This window comes from Corvus cornix, chromosome 2, assembly GCF_000738735.6.
Source record: "Corvus cornix cornix isolate S_Up_H32 chromosome 2, ASM73873v5, whole genome shotgun sequence".
NCBI lineage: Eukaryota > Metazoa > Chordata > Aves > Passeriformes > Corvidae > Corvus > Corvus cornix.
This window is the reverse complement of record NC_046333.1, coordinates 110008756-110025821: the sequence shown is the minus strand read 5'-3', so window position 1 is coordinate 110025821 and position 17066 is coordinate 110008756. Positions and strand designations below refer to the sequence as shown.

The following is a 17066-nucleotide window of genomic DNA, read 5'->3' as shown; positions in this document are numbered from 1 at the left end:
AGGAATGGGAGAGAAGCACCATTCTCCCAAAGCGTCCATGTGGAGGTCCTAGCTTAAAGTATCTGTGAAAACATGACTTTGGAATAGCTCTGGGGAATTTCCAAATGTGGATAAACGATAAATATTTGTGGAAGTTGGCCTTCCCTTTCCTCTAATAATCTATCAAAACCAAAAAACTTTTTTCTGCAATATTTAATAACTTTTCGATAACATTCCCAGGACCCAGTTCTGAACAATGGCAACTTGTATGGCCTACTAGATTTTGTTTTCTTACTGTCTACATTAAAAACTATTTTTTCATTCTCAGAGGATGGGCTTTTTTTTGTGATGTTTACAAGTCCTGTCCCAAGGATTGTCCCTGGCAGGGTGTTAAAAATCAGCCCTACTACCACACTCCTTTTTGGTAAAGAACATGTTCAAAATTACTTATTTCATCATGGATAATCACAGTTGTCTTGCTTCCACATCACTTCCTTACTCAGGTGACAAGTGCAAAAGGATTCTGGATGATAATCATGCTTTAACACGCAAATCTAAAAAAATACATGGAGCTATTTCACCCCATTTGAATTTCATGCATACAACTGAGTAGTGACAGGTCTGCCAGAGAACACCCAAACAACTCCTTATTTTTTAACAGAATTACAGAATCACAGAAGGGATTGGAAGGGACCACAGTGGTTCATGTGGTCCAACCTCCCTGCTCAAGCAGGGTCATCCCAGAGCACATGGCACAGGATTGCATCCAGACAGTTCTTGAATATCTCCAGTGAGGGAGACTCCAAGCCTCTCTGGAAAAGCACACCAGATTCACCCACAAAGTAATGAAGCTCTTCCTCATGTTCAAGTGCAGTCTCCCATGCATCACTTAACCATTCTGGGGGGGTTTGTGTGGGTTTTTTGCGGTTTTATTTGGGTTTTTGGGGTATTTTTTTCTGCTTTTATTGTTTATTGTTGTTGTGTTGTTGTTCTTGTGGTGTTTTATTTCTTTCTTTCCTTTTTTTTTTTTAAAATAAAACTGACAAACTGACAGAACTGCTTTCCTTTGGGGGAGGTTTTGGGGCCAAATGCCGGCCCTTGTCCCGCCACAAACCAGCTTCCTGGTGCCGGGGAGTCTGCCAGGGCAGCCACCACCACACTGTGCAAAAGGATTTTGTTTAATATCATGCTTTTAATGGGCAAATCTCAAAAAGCGAAGTTATTTTGCCCAGCTTGAATGTCTTGCATACAACTGAGCACTGACAGATCTGCCAGAGAACACCCCAGCAACTCTTTCTAACAGAATCTCAGAATTGTTAGGGTTGGAAGGGACCTTTGGAGATGATCCAGTCCAAGCGCCTTGCCAAGGCAGTGTCCCCTAGAGCAGGTAACACTGGAATGCGTCCAGGTGTGTGAGTATCTCCAGAGAGGGAGACTCCATGGCCTCCCTGGGCACCTGTTCCAGGGCTCTGCCACCCTCAGAGTAAAGAAGCTTCTCCTTGTATCAAAGTGGAACCTGTGTTTTACTTTATGGCTAACCATTCTGGGGGTCTATGTGTGTAGTTTTATTCACATGTGTGGGGTTTTGTTTTGCTTTGTTTTGGGGTTATTTTGGCATGCTTTATTCTCCCCCCCCCCTTTTTTTTTTATCTCTCTCCACCCTTTTGTTGTTTTGTTCCCCCCCCCCCCCCCGTTTTGTTTTGGGGTAATTTTGGCGATTTTTTGGGGGGATTTTGTTTCGTTTTGTTTTAAATTTTCTAGTTTTGATTTGTTTTGTGGTTCCTTTGGCGCGCTTTTTTGTTGTTTTGGGGCTCTTCTTTTTCTTTTTTCCTGTTTTGTGGTCATTTTGGCGCTTTTTGTTGCTGTTTTTGGTCTTTTTGTTTGGGTTTTTTTTTAAAGCAAAACCGCCAGCACTGTTTTTGCGGGGGTCAGCTCCGGCCGCCGCACCAGCTTCCCGCCGCCAGGAATGCCCCGGAGCATCCCACGGGCCCGCCGCCCGCTCCCGGGCCGCACCAACTGCCCGCTGCGGGGGGGGGGGGAAAGCACACAACGCTCCTCCCCCCCCGGCCGGCCACCGTCGCCTCCCCCTCCCCGGCACGGCGCCGCCCCTTTCGCCCAATCACATGAGCGGGCGCGAGGGCCGCCGGGAGCGGGCGCTCCCCGAGGTGCTCGGCTGAGGCGCAACATGGCGGCGCTTGGCGGGCGCTGAGCGGGGCCGGGGCGGGAGCCGCGGGCAGACACCGGCCAAGGGAGGAGGGGAGGGAATAATCCGGAGAATTGCGGACAAAGGTAGTGGGGCCGTCTCGGGCGGCCCCGAGCGGCGGCGGCAGCAACAGCAGCAATGGCCCAGTGCGTGCAGTCGGTGCAGGAGTTCATCCAGGACTCGTTCGTGCCCTTGGTGGCCGCGCTGTGCAGCGAGGAGGCGGAGCGGCTCACCCGCAGGAACAACCTCAGCTTCGCCGAGCTGGTCAGGCCCTTCTGCCGCCTCACTTCGGAAGGTCGGTGCCGGGAGCGGAGCGCGTTGTTTACACGGGGCGGGGGAGGCGGCGCCGCCGCTCCCTTCCGCCCGCGGCCTCCGGGGGCCGGGGGTCCCTGACGGCTGTGCCCGCCGGGGCTGCGCCGGCGGACGGGCCCGACGCCCCGCGGCGGCGGCCGCCCGGGTGGGTGTCACCTGGAGCCCTGACAGGCTTGGCGGAGACACGCGTTTGCCGGGGTTGTCGCAGGTGACAGCTGTTAAGTCAGCTTAGTTTCACTCGGTCTGCGGCACCTGGGAAGTTTGGCTTCTCCTGGAGACATCCCGTGGCTGAAGAGGAAGGGGTCTGTAAATTCAGCTCTTCCAGACGGATTTTTGTCTTCCTTTAAAACCACTTTGCTGTTACCTCCCTAGTACTCGTGCCTGACTCTTGCTGCAGACTCTACTGGATTTCACACTTGCGGTACCCAGGCATTGAAAGTACGGCCAGTCTTTCAGAAACATTAATTGTAATTTCAGTTGCAGGGCTTTCCTTTCACTCGCATGTAGCTTTATCCGGTATACTTTTTTTGCTGATGTTTCTGTGAATAGGAATCGAGCTGCTTATGTGGCATCGGTAAAATGACCACGTGAAGCATCAGGAAAACTGGAGATTGACCACTTAAGAGAAACAATAGGATTTTTTAGCTATGGTGCTTTAACTTACTATCCGAAATTGAGGGTTTTTTTGTTTTTAATTTAAGTAAGCTATGCGTTTCAAGCTGCTGCTCATTACACTAGTGTACAGGACAGCAGTTTGCAGAGAACTGCTTGTCAGAACAGTGATGCAATGATATTTGTCAGATTCAGTTTCTGACAGACATGTAGCTCAGACTTCAGCCTCTGCATGTCATGTGCTGAGGAAAGAAAAAGAAGCTCGTACTGTCATTCTCGGCAGATTTTTGCATTTCTCTTTTGAAAAATGGCAACAGCTTAAAAGCTACTTTGTGTTAAAAATCTGCCATAATTCTGTGGTGAATCTTAGTAACTTATCAACTGTAACTTGTTTATAAGTGTTTTTCATTTTGTATAGCAACACTCATGAGTGAGAATGCAGCAGAGATCAAAATAATGCAGATGCTCACATCCTTAGAGTTCTGAAGTTAATTATCTCTTTCTTTTAGTGAAAGGCTCTCAAAATGCATCTAGCAAACAAAACCAGGCCGACTATTCAAAGTGAAGCATTCACTTTGAAGGATACTTAATGCTTGTGTTACTTAGTTGCAACTGTTTTGGTCCAATTATTGTGACACTTAAGGAACTTGCAAACCTGAATTATCCTCAGTGTTCCCTAAGTGAAACTTCTACAGTGGGTTTTTCTTACTGCACTGCTCTGTGTGTATTCTGATCCAGCAGGCCACGGGCCTGACTCCAGTTCCTCACTTCAAGTGTGACTTCCTCTTCCTGCTCCGTGGAAGAAATGTTACTGCATGCTGTCTGTAAGTTCTTGTGTTGGAAGCAGCATGTGTGAGGGTAAGGACAGAGAGCAAGAAAGGCATGATTAAATGATCCAATCGTGGTCCAGCAGAATGTGTGTGCATGACATACCTCCACAACTGTGTGTTGTACTGCTTATGGTTGTATTATGATTATTATTCTCATATTATGTATGATTGTGATATTATGGTGATAACTGTTCTGGGATTCTGTGAGGAGCAGCGGCCGTAAGCTGAAATACAAGAAGTTCTGCTTCAACATGATGAAGAACTTCTTTCTGTTGTGGGTGGCAGAGCTCTGGAACAGGCTGCGCAGGAAGGTTGTGGAGTTTCCCTCTCTGGAGACATTCCAAACCCACCTGGATGGTTCCTGTGTTACCTGCTTGGAGTGACCCTGCCTTGGCAGGGAGGGTTGGAGTAGATGATCTCCAGTGGTCCCTTCCAATCATAACAATTCTGTGATTTTCTAGTTCCGTTTTGGTGTCTTCATTTCTAAGCACAGTTTTTCTTACGGGAGTGTGAAATGCTGTTCATTTTAAATTAATCCATCTCTCTTTACTTAGTGGCTATTTCATTGGATTTGTAACATAAAATTGGATTGATTGGTATTTCATCTCTTTAGAAGCCTTACTTATGCAAAACTTTTAAGTACATGCATTGCTTCCTAAATTCTTCTATAACCTGAAAAGCTCAGTCATGGATCTGCTACTGTATTTTTAGAGTCCTGTTACAATACATATTTTTGTTGGCAATTAGGAATTACACGGCTTATGAACCAGCTGAAGGCTGCGTGTTCATCAGCCTTCTTGCTTAGAGAAGCAGTGCAGTTCTGAAGTTAGTCTTCTGATAAATGTTCAAAACAGTTCTGATAAACAGGAACTGAGCTCTCTACTGTGCACATATCAGTTGTCCTACATGTGTTAAGAGATGTGAAGGACCAGAACACTGTTTGATTCTTCAGGCAGTGTAAAACCACACACTGCTGAGGTTGCTCAATCCAAGGAGGCCAGATTCTATCTAATTTCAAGTAGAACCCCACAAAGATATGTAATGTAGATGTTGGGGGGACCACCCTCTGCACAAATCAGTATTTAATCTACTCATCACTTTGGCCTATCAGTGGCTTGCTAATGTTGCTGTAGCCAAAAATACCCTTGCAGTATAGCACACTACGATGGTAGAACCTCCTGAGCACAGATGCAGAGTGCTCTGTTCTGTAATTTTTAGCCTCTTGACTTCTGTAAGTAAATCACCTCCTGTTTGTGAAGGGGAAATATTTAAAAAAGTGAAAGGACAGCTTTACTATCCCCATAAATCTTGACTTTAGAGGAAAGCAAAACCAAAACCCTCTTCAAACTTTGAACTTCCTTTAATAAAGGAAATCAAAAGTATACGGAGGATTTTATACCTTCATATTTATTCTCAAAGTGGCTGTCTTGTGGCTGTTTGTTAGTAGCAATTGATGCCTAATATAACAAATATACATATGTATAGGTTGGTTTTCTTTAAAATAGGATCCTGTTTTTAAGAAACTTTAAAAGCATTCTGTGAACTAATACTGTCTTTGTGGGAGGGAGAATTACAGCATACACGTCAATTAGCAACTGTCACTTTAAGCATTGGTTACTCTTAAACCAAAGTGTTTGACCTTAAAAAACAGAAAAAAAAATAAGGAGGGAGACCTTCTGATAACTTTATCTGATTCTAAGCCTTAAATGTGTGCAAGATGTAAGGAAATATAATGGGAACACTGTGCTTATTCGAGCTTAGTGTGATGTTAGGAATTCCTTGTTCATGTGTATCTTAGCATCTGGTCATTTTCAATTTCTGATGAGAAAGCTTTTGTTCTAATATATGCTACTGCTGCCATTTTCGGCAAAGTGCTTTCTGAAATGATCTTACAAACACTTGTAGGAAATGTGTAACAGTAGGTAATTTTTATTGGGTATTAAGCACTTTTTGGGGTTCCAAGTATGTCTGTTTTTTCAGTCCTTCACAATAAACATATACCAGAGATGTCATCTGCGTTCTGTATGGAAATGTGGTTGCTCTTCATTATTAAGGCTGTTATATTTTAGGACAGACAGCAAGGATGAGCTGTAGTGTTGCAGCTGCACTGGTGAAGGCAAACTTGTTTCGTAGTTGTTTGTTCCTGCCACTTCCTTTACATTTGGTAATTTCAGTAATTATATGGCAGTAGGGTCAATAATTTACCTATGTAAAATTTACCTATTTTACCATCATGTGATAAGATGAAAAAAAACCCCACCCAAAACAACTTTTCAGGTTTCTGATAGAAATGCTGAACTGAAATAAGTTTAGCCAGCACAATTGCCCTTCCCTGTGTTGATATAGCCTTATGATGTACAAGTTCAGTCTGAAATTTAGAGCTGAAAAAACCTGCACATTTTTAGGTTGTTTTTGGCAGGACGAGTTTTCTAACTTGCTTTACTGTTTTCCCATAAGCTTGAGCGCTGGGTGAATATGTGATTGAGGAAGGTAGAACTATGCCAGTCAAGATTTGAACCACATTAGAAATCTGTTTTAACATTTAAGATGGATTGTAAGCACATCTAGTGTGATCTGACTTTAGCTGTGTACTTGTTACTTCTGAAGAGCCTTGTAGAAAAGGTGTGGAGTGCTTTCCAGGCTGGAGCAAATTGAATACTCAGTTTCAGACCTTTACGGTGTGAATTCTGTGGTTGGTTGAAAGATGAGGAAAACAAGATTATTCCTTTGTGCTGCCTTTTATGTGCTGTACAGGAGTTTGTGAAAATAAAATGCAGAGGAGTCAAGGGCTGTACTGTGGGGCACGTGGTAGCATCAGGTGGCTTAGGCAGCCGTAAGTCAGTGTGTCCTGCCTGCATTCACAACCTGGCTTGCTTGGTGGTGGTTGTGGTTTGAAATAGGGTAAAATTACTTGAAAAAATCACAGCAGGACCAGAATTGTAATGAGTGTTGAAAATGTCGTGAGTAGTTTTTTAAAAACAGATGGCTTGAGGGAGCAATTTTCACAAAGATTCTACAAAGGAAGCTATAGTACTAAAAATCATAGAATGGTTTAAGTTTAAAGGGACCTTGAAGAACATCTGGTTCTAACTTCACCCTGCCATGGTCGGGGTCACCTTCCACTAGACCAGGTTGCTCACATCCCCATCCAGCCAGGCCTTGAACTGTTCCAGTGTTGGGACATCCTCAGCTTTTTTGGGCAACCTGTTCCAATGCCTCACCATCCTCACAGTAAAGAACTTCTTCTTGATCTAAATCTGCCCTCTTTCAGTTTTAAACCCTTCCCCTTTGTCCTGTCACTACATGCCCTTGTACCTCTTCAGCTCTCTTGCAAGCACCCTTTAGGTACTGGAAGGCTGCTCTAAGGTCTCCCCAAGCCTTCTCTTCTCCAGGATGAGTAACCACAACTCTCTCAGCCTGTCTTTTAGGATACGTTCATTTTGGATGAATGAGTACTAGGTTATCCCTGTCAAGTTTCTTAAATGCTGTTTATTTGTGTGCTGGGGGTTTCTTGGAAATGGGTGATTCCTTGAAACATGATGTGTTGTGTGAAATCCATACATGGTTCCTATAGCTTTTCCACAAAAGTTGATATGTTCCACAAGGAAGGGAGTGCATCAGTGTAGGACGTGCACGTACTGTGTTAGATGGAGTGGATATTCTTGCAAGCTCTTACGCTGTTGTTTAATGCCTAGATGAGCCTAATGTTGAGCATCAAGTAATTTTTAGTTATCACCCTCCCCCCCTCCGTTTTTGGTAGTCAGGCATTACGGTCTGTGATCTAAAATTGATGATGGAGAAGTTTAGTGGAGCAATCTTTAAAGAAAAAACGTGTTGGAAAAAGACTAATTTATGACAACTGTTTTAACTGTCTGTTACACTCCTCAACAAATCCTCTTTTTTTTTCCTTTTTAGTTCACATGAGAGATCCTAATAATCAGCTTCACATCATTAAAAATTTGAAGATTGCTGTCAACAACATCATCACTCACCCACCTCAGCCCGGTGCCATTCGGAAACTTTTGCATGATGTTGTGTCTGTCAGTCAGCCTGCTGAAGGACTGGTAGCTAATGTGATCACAGCTGGAGATTATGATCTCAACATCAGTGGTATGTAATGATATTGTATTTTTCATAATGTAAACTGGAATTGGCTGTAAGGTTTCTAATCTTCATTTCAGCTTCATGGCATGTACTAAAATTATTCAGAGTTGATCAGTTTTGAATCATTGCTTTTACTGAAACTTTGGATTTATTGAATAATTTTGGTTTTACATAATACTGAAAGAGTAGTTGAGCTTCATTAATAATTTCAGTTTTTCTAATGTTGAAATTCTTCTGAACTTGTGTTAAATCATTATTTTAATGTAGCAATTACCAATGCTTTGGTTGTGTTATTTTTGTGTTACAAAACTGATATAGCGACTTGTTGCACTTGGCTGAATAAATATCAGAGCTTATTTATAGTGTTGGTACTAAGGTACAGCTTTATCAAGTTAGTTATTCTGGCTTCCTTAATCTTTTCCTTAAACATTTTATGACTTTATCATAAAAAATAATGAGGAAAGGTGTGTGACTCCTTTGATTTGTTGTCTTTTTTTTTTTTCTTTCTTGTATGAAACTTGTCCTTCATATTTCACTGTCAAAATGACTAGAGTATTCTAAAAATGTTTTTTTCTCAGATCTCCAAGGGATGAGGCATTGTGAATACTGCTAAATGAGACCTCATCTTAGGAGCTGAGAAGATGAAACTCCTCCCAATTAAGACCCTAATCCATTAAAGCCTTTGAGCACATACTTAGTTCAAAGCATGTATGCACTGCCCTATTTAAACATGCGTAATTTATTGTATTTAAAGTTCAGCCTGCAGTGAAGAGTTTGGCTCTGCTATAGCAAGAGACTGATAAAACTTCATGAGGATTACTAACTGATGTTGCTGTAGTGGATTTTTTTTTTATGTTGATGATGGAAAAATGGCATAATTCTTACATCTTTGATACCTAATTTACGAGGTACATCTTCAACTTGGTGTCAAGTGTTGGTAATAAAGGAAAAGACCTGAGCCTGGGAACCTCTTGTTTTTAAGATCTGTTGAAAACTCCACATCTTTTTCAATTTCTTTGCCCTTGTTTATACATCACATCGGTGAATTGCCATTTTGTTATGAAATTTTTTTCTGATGGAAAGTTTACTTCAGTTCTAGAAAATAAAAAAAAGCAAGCAGAATGGTTTCAGTGAAGAGACTTTTCCGTAAGGTTTCTAATGACCTCAGTTTAGAAGTGAGGTATTGAAAGAAGGGAAGAAAAACAGTGGCTATACTGGGCCTTGCTTTGTAGTTACAGAAGCAAATATCTCTCCTTTTGTTTTCCATATTTGCTGCTGGAGCCTCGGATGTACAAATTACCATATGTAACTATCTTCTGTCTCTCAGTGATTAGGTTCTCATTTCCATTCAGACTGGCTATATGCTTATTTGACAGGAGGAGAGATGTATAAGCTGTTTAAGATCACACAGAAAGACAAATTCATGTCGTAACTTTGTTGTTCAACGGAACCCCGTTTCAGGGGTTTAGCACAAAACAGTGACGGTGTTCTTGATGAAGGAACTTGTGTCCCCTTACAGTGTAAGAGGATATGAGGAAGTACCAAGTGGGGTTCCGTTATGCTTAGACAACTATGAGTATTTACTGAGACATTTAGGGGTTTTTTTCCAACTTTCGTAGAGCATTTTATTCAAACCAATGGATGCATTCATTCCTGACAGCAGAACATAATCATTTGTTATGTAAATGTGAAATACTCTCATCAGTTCTTTTATTTGTTCTTTTTTGGGACTGAATTAGTTTTATAGGATAATGATATTAAATTATGTTTCCTTAATCTTTAATGATGATCAAGTGCAATCTGTTTTGAAGAAAGACACCAACATTGTTTAAGAAGCTGAAGTGTGACTGTTTCTGGCTCTGGGGTCATGATCCTGCTCTTTTTTTGAGAAGTTTTGGAACTGCTGTGTTGTATTGATTTAATTGTTTGTAATCCTTCTTTGTTACAAGTGTTGTTTAATATTCTTATAGTTCTGTGGTCTAGTGCTGAGAGATTTGTTTGGTTGCTGAATAGCTGCTTATGTTCAGCCATGCCTGCTTCTCCCATGTACTGGTGTATGTAGAAAGTGAAGAAAAATGATCCCACTAAAGAATTAAATTATTTGAGAGAAGAAAAAAATTTTTCAGCCAGATCAGTTCCCTGGCTGTGTTTATTCGGGGCTACGTGATATAAGTGCTGGCATGTGGCATTGGAGGAATATGATTGAGATGAAGGAGAATGTTGGGGCAACACTTTCAGCAGCTAATGTATTCAGCTACTTTTAACTAGTACTGTAGGCTGGGAAATCTCACAAGTTACTGCCTTAGGTTTCGAGTATCTTTCAACTAGTAAAATAGAGATAACATCTAGATACAAGTTAAATCGTTGCTACTTGGTAGAATTTCCATTTTTGTTTGAGCCTAGCATTGGGGCTGAACTAGAAATTAATATTGATTTCCATTAAAGTACACTGTCAAATGTTAAGGAGCCTGAAATATTCCTGATTAAGGTTGGCTGGAGTCAAATCTCTTCAATGCTCCTCATGGGCCTGCATGGTGTAGATTTTTTCTACTTCACACTACCAGAGTGTAAAAGCCAAGAGTGTGTTTGTATCTGACCCTTTTTAGTATAATTATATCATGTTTTTTCTATCAGATCGCTCAGTTAAAGCTAGTGTTCCTTGGTACAGTAATTGGAAAGAGACACTGATGGAACTGAACACATCCACGTTTTATTCAGGTATTTTTTTGTGATTGGTGCTGATTTGCCAAATTGCCCTTTACTCCTTTTCCATGTGCCCCATCCACCTTTCCTTACCATCTGCTACAACTGTTTAGCACTTTTCTGGACGTAGATGTGTGTTCCTTCATTTTTTCCCCCTAACTGAAAAATCGGTGGTGGTGGTGATTTTAATTTTTCTTTTAATCACATTTCTACTCTTGTTAATCAAAATCATTTGATCTTTCCATACAATCAATAAGGGTGGTGGTGGTAAATTACTTGATGCTGTAAAAACCCTGGATTGTTTGATCCCATGGAACTGTATACTGTCACTGTGCTGTATTTCAAATGTCCTTTCTGTTTCTCTAGAGAACTTCCTTCTCAGGGAATAGTAACACTTTTTAAGTTGGAACTCAAGTGCTGACTGTACTTAGAGCACAGTGTCTCTGCTATATTGACATTCTTTCTGGAGTATGACCCTTAAAAAAAAGAAAAAGATTTCTCATGCGTTTTTATGTAGTTTATGAGACTGCTACCAAACCATGTTGGTTATTGACCTCTCAAGGTTCTGTGTCGTCGTCTGTAAGAGCCAGGTTTTGATGTTTTTCAGTTTTATGTATTTTAAATAGTTTATGCCTTTGGTTAATAATAGCTGTCCTTTCAGTAGGATCTGTTCAGATCCTACTAAATGTCTAAAGAGCACAAAACTTCATGAAGTAGACTTTCCATTTTTAAGCTGTTACGTACAAATATTACTTAAATTTTTTTTTTTCCTTAACAAGTTCTGAACACGTTAACAAGTTTGCCAAAACTTCAGTTCTGTTCCATCATACTGGAAATGTTTTACTGGAAAAATGCAAAACACAGATCTGGGTACCTAAATGACAGTGTTGGTATGCACTGCTGTAACATGTTATGAGATGTTACAGTTGTGAAATGGTTTTCAAATACTGCTTTTATTTTGAATATGGTGTGTGTTTATCAAGTATCTATGATAAGTGATTACAGCCCTGTAAATGCTCAAGTGAATCCTGTTAACGTTGTGGTTGTGTAGAGGGAATCTAGTTGCCTGTGAGGCCACTTCCAGGGTTCTTAATAGGCCTAATGAAAAAAAAGGGTGGGGGAACCAATCCACAAAACAAAGTAGTACTTCCCTGTTTGTAATTGTCAGATTTTAAAAAACACATGATTTTTTTCCTTTTGCTGTGATTCAGCTGTAAAACAGAAGTGAAAATTTGAAGACAGTGCTTGAAACTACAATGTGGATGAAAATTCTGCCTTAGGTTGTTAAACAGTGTTTACTTTGAACTTGAATTACTGCATGGCTTGTTATATTTGTGAAAAATGTGAGTCACTTTCTTATGGCTTGTTTTTAATAATAACAAGCTGTGTTTTCCTTAATTTAAATAGTTGGCATGTTTACATGCAGGACTCAGTAAAGCCAAGAGCTTTTTATATCCTAGATGAGTACTCAGAGAGCAGTTTCTAGAAAGGCTGTAATCAAAAGCTCAAAGTTTTGTCTCCTATTAGGCTTTTTTTTTTATGTGAGATGTGCAGACTGCTAGACTGAGTTTGTGTGACTGTATCTGACTTCTGTGTGTCTGAAGCCTATTTAAGATGTCTTGACAATGTATGATTAAGCAAAATGCATTAAATGAATGCCCTAGAAGATAGTTCTAACATAAAATTCATAAAATTGAGCCTGTTTCCTAAAGTTAGCTTAAGAAACCAAGGTGGTGGTTTGGCTTGGTTTTTTTGAGGGGGTGCATGAGAGCTTTACAAAGTATTAGAAATTTTTATGGGACTAAAGTCCCAATGTGGATTTTTTAGGGTCATATAAGGAAATTACCTTCAGGTTTTCTTACTATTTTTTTTTTCTCTACTAGTTACTGTTCGCTAGTTTGCAGGTGAGTTGACTCTGGATTCCAGTTACTTCAGTGTGAAATCAGGTTATTGAAAGTGGATTGATTTTGCTCTGGAGTCCGTTTCCCACTCAAGGGAAAGGAGTTGGAGAATTAAGATGGCATAAAACAGGCTTAAAAGAAGAAATAGTAATTCACTGTTTGACCCATAGTTGGAGTGGAAAGAAATGGGCAATATTAGGTTCACATTTTTTTTTTGATGTCCCAGACATCCTTTGTTTCCCTTGATTTGTTATGGTTAGGAAAATGAAATCCCTATTGTAAAAGGGTGTTGAACATGGCAGGTTAAAATTTTAAGGCATTAATGGCACAGCTTGGATCTGAGGTTTTACCTTCTTGGATCTTTGCCGGCTGAGCTGTTTATTTTAGCCAGCCATGGGAAAGCAACTGCTGTCAAGCCAAGTCAACACTTAGAGAAAACAGGCAGGATAGAGTTTTGGTAATCCTTAGCTCCTCTACATACTCAAAAATGAATTTTGTTTCTTGGTTAATTCCTACATCCCTAGCCTGGAAATTCAATGACTGTTAGAAGAATTTCTTTCTTTCTTTGCCAAGTGTGTGGGTGTTTAAAGGAGTGGTAAAGAGTAGTTGGTTTAACAAGGACTGAATACATGTGAGCCTACGAATGTGATGCTTAAGATGCTATTCAGTTTCACAGGATTTGATTCAAGTGTTACGGTTTCTCTTACTTGTGTAGTAAATACTAAAACACTTTCACCTTGGACTGTTTCCCCTTCTTTCCCTTGCCATGCAAACCTTGTCAGAGTTTGCAGGCTTCACTTTTAGGTGTAGTCATTCATACTTCCTTTTCATTAATGGGTAAACAAGTTTCACTTAATAGTCTAATTTTTCCTATTTTATTGTGTATTTCAGCTACTACTCCGTGGTTTGAGTCTTACAGAGAGTGCTTTCTTCAGTCCATGCCTGCATCAGATCATGAATTCTTAAACCACTATGTTGCATGTATCCTTTGAGTGTTACAGACAGCTCCAGGGAAGGCTGTTACAAAATGTAATGTAGGAGACACTGAAAATTTTGCAGTAACTCTTTCTCAATTATGATTGGAAGCCTGTATATTTTTTCACTGTCTGACTACACAGACTGATTTCATAAGGGCATCAGGGTTTTCTTTGTGGTTGTTTGGCCTGAGTTTTTTTGTGCTGTTGGTATTGGGGTTTTTCCCCCTTCTCCACACACTCCTTTGGTGTCAAAGTGAGCTCAAAGCCAATACCTGTAAACAAAACTCCATCATCCTAAGACACTTTCTGCTGTAGCTCTTTATGTATCTCTTGACTGTCCCTTATTTGCAATGGAGGAATGTATGTTTGGGATGCATCTGCTGCTTTTTAATTGCTTTTTGTAAGCAGATGGAGTGGTGGAGGTTGGGGAGAGGATGTTTTGGAAATTTGGTAAACTTCGAGCTGTGCTGGACAAAAAGAAGTCTGGAAAGACTGGAACAATGCCTGAATGCTTTCACTTTTTTTTTTTTTTAACCAAAGCTTAGGCCCAATTTGCTTGTCTACAGGGAAATTGAAAATAATCACTGTTTCATGATGTAGCTGGTGTTTAGCTTTACAGTAATTATGATGCTGCAGGTTTCATGACACTGTTCCTAGTTCTTTACTGAACCTTATAATTTCAGTATGATGGAAAAGTATGTTAATGGCCGTACTTGTGCAGAATTAACTTTGCAAAATACTGATTCTGACTTCTGAATTTACTAATGTTTAAAGTATAACTTTGCTTTCTGGCTTCTCTGAGTTAATGTCTTTTGATTTGGTGAGTAGATGTAGCAGAGCAGAATGTTCCTTATTAATGACTGTGTAGCTGCATTGAGGTAAAAATCTGAACACTTCCGCTTTTTACTCAGGTGCTGTGATGTTTCTGTGTTTATGAACGCTGGTTATCACTGTTGTTCAGGTGATAAAGCCCCAAGTCTCCTTGGAAGTTGAAAGCTAAAATACAGTGGGGATGAATTTCAGCTACGTGTTTGCTATGTGAACGTCTCGTCTCTATCTGAAATCTTAAATGAGCTATCACATAGCAGCTTAAACTTGGATTCACTGTCAGAATTGGAGCAAACTCCTGTTGCATCTCATTTTACAGATGTTAGTTAACTGATTCCTTTTTATTGAGACTAAGGCCGAATTCTGATTGCACATACTTTTGTGATAGCATGTTTTATGTGCTTAAGTATTGTACTCATCCATTCTATTTTATAGACTTCCTATTTTATTCTGTGAACAGTGGTTGTCCCTGTGTTCTTTGGGTATATGTCCTTAGTAATGAATTCAGGTATGCTGGTAGTTTCTTCTAGTGAACCTGACCCTGTGGAGCAGTTTCTGAAGCTGTCGCAAGAACAACATCGGATTCAGCACAGTAGTGAATACTCGTATCCTAAATGGTTTATACCAAACACGCTCAAATATTATGTGTTACTGCATGATGTAAGCACAGGAGAAGAACAGAGGTGGGTCATTTGTCTTCAGTGAGCTTACAGATGAGCGAGCTCTTTGACCAAAATGTTTGCATTGATAAATTCTGTTGAGATTAGACATGCAACAGGATCCATTAGCCAGTATGCTATTATCAAGGCAGATATTTGAAAGTATTATTTTTAGATCATCTTCTTGTGTTCATGTAAAATGAAATGAATCAGTCCTGGCTTTTGGGTTAGATGCCTTCTTTGCTAGCTTGCTAAACTAATTGTCAAAGATTCTCAGTTTTACTCTTGCATAACAGATTGCTTTAAAAATAGGAGAATTTTCCTTTTAAGCACTATGAATAATAGTCTAAAATAGCTTGTTGCGCTACACACTTTAAAGTTAGTTTGATATCAAGACAGGATAAATGTTGTTGTACTGTTTCAGAGCTGACTCCATTTATGAAGAGATGAAACAGAGGTATGGAACTCAGGGTTGCTATTTGCTGAAAATAAATTCTCGAGTGTCTAATAGAGGAGCAGATGAACAGATACCAGATCCTTGGAGTCAGTACCTTCAGAAAAACACGATCCAGAACCAGGTATTACAGTATTCTAAAAACAGTTTTTAAGGTCCGTATTTTTTGGTTGCATTAAGTTTTGCCTTAGTGTTATGTATGTGTTTCTACAGAATGAGCTAATAGGCAGTCAGGATACTTCTGACACAGCTATGACTTTTTGTGAGGGCATAAGATGAGTCCTCAGTAGGAACTGTCCTCTATGGTACTTAAGTTGACAGTAAGGAGCACTGAAATACTGGACTGTCTGAAATAGACTGACTGTAGCACAGAAATAATACTTATGCCTTAAGAGCTGTAAGAGGTAACCTCAAAAGTGTCCTGTTCATAGTAACTTTCAACCTTCATTTTTGTCTTCTTCACTCTTAATTTTTTTTTTCCCCTGGGTCTTCTGTACTTCACTAGATAGTGTGGGTGTGTTGCTTTGTTGGGAGTATGTGTGGTTTTTATGATAACTTTTTGTGTCTAGTCTGGTCTGTCATCTGCTAAGATTGCAAGTGATAGTGTGTTTTGAGTTTACCATAAATGTCTGTATTTTTGGCTTTAGAACCAAAAATACTTTTTTTTGAGTTTGCTTTTGACTGACCTGCAGTTATAGCTCCTTATGATTAAAAGGTTTGTGGAATCGTATTTCTTTACCAAATGTAGCTGGTACTGGAAAATCAAAACATTTCATATTCTATAAGCTAAGAGGACCAGTGAGTTATAGCCCACCATAAACTAAAAATACATTTTTCTCTTTCTCTGGCCCACGTCAACTGTGCAATATAGATTTTTGTGTGTGTGTGAGCTTACTCAGGATCTGCTTTAGGGAATATATTTTTGCTGCTGTAGGCATTGCTGTGTAAGAGTTGGAGTTGCTTTGGTTGACAGGGGAGCTAGTTGAGCAAGTCAGAAAGTATTTGCTTCATTTGGTGAATATAACTTTCGTCTTTTAAATAAGACAGTTTCTTAAAGCCTCAGAAACTACTTTGAGAAGTTAATATATATGAACAAACATGCTGCTGTAGTAATTCAGTTAACTTACTGAAGTTGACAGCTACTGTTTACTGACTTTTGTATGTGGTTGAGTAGTCTTAAAGTTCTGACTTCTTTTCCCCCTTTTTCTGGCAGGATTGCTATGAAGATTATACTGTTGTTTCAAACAAGAATACTGATCACTTGATATCAGACGGCATAGACAGTGAAATTAAAGGTATCTTTGTAACTTTATGAAAACCTTGATGTTATAGCATTTACACAACCGGTTGTCTTGCGTCTTGGACAGTAATTAATTAGATGATTTGTTAGGGAACTCAGAGTAATAGTTTTCTGAATGTTCTAGGTGTCCTCAAAGTAAAATGCTGTGGTACTGACCCTACTGGATTGGTGGCATCTCCTTAATGAGATGGCTAATGATGTACT

At 40.0% G+C, this 17066-nt stretch overlaps 1 protein-coding gene across 4 annotated transcripts in view; it reads left to right on the top strand.

The window, feature by feature from the left end:
• The first annotated feature begins 2133 nt into the window (after window positions 1-2133).
• TRAPPC8 (trafficking protein particle complex subunit 8) overlaps window positions 2134-17066 on the top strand; it is a 53049-nt gene continuing 38116 nt past the window's right edge. For 2 of the 4 annotated variants that reach the window (XM_039548772.1, XM_039548771.1), the window contains exons 1-7: window positions 2134-2477; window positions 7852-8046; window positions 10675-10758; window positions 13536-13625; window positions 14958-15132; window positions 15533-15686; window positions 16776-16857. In XM_039548772.1, the coding sequence (XP_039404706.1) occupies window positions 2321-2477; window positions 7852-8046; window positions 10675-10758; window positions 13536-13625; window positions 14958-15132; window positions 15533-15686; window positions 16776-16857 (937 nt within the window). In that variant the 5' untranslated portion in view covers window positions 2134-2320. The remainder of the gene's footprint in view (window positions 2478-7851; window positions 8047-10674; window positions 10759-13535; window positions 13626-14957; window positions 15133-15532; window positions 15687-16775; window positions 16858-17066) is intronic. The other 2 variants (XM_039548773.1, XM_039548775.1) reach the window with 2 other exon arrangements.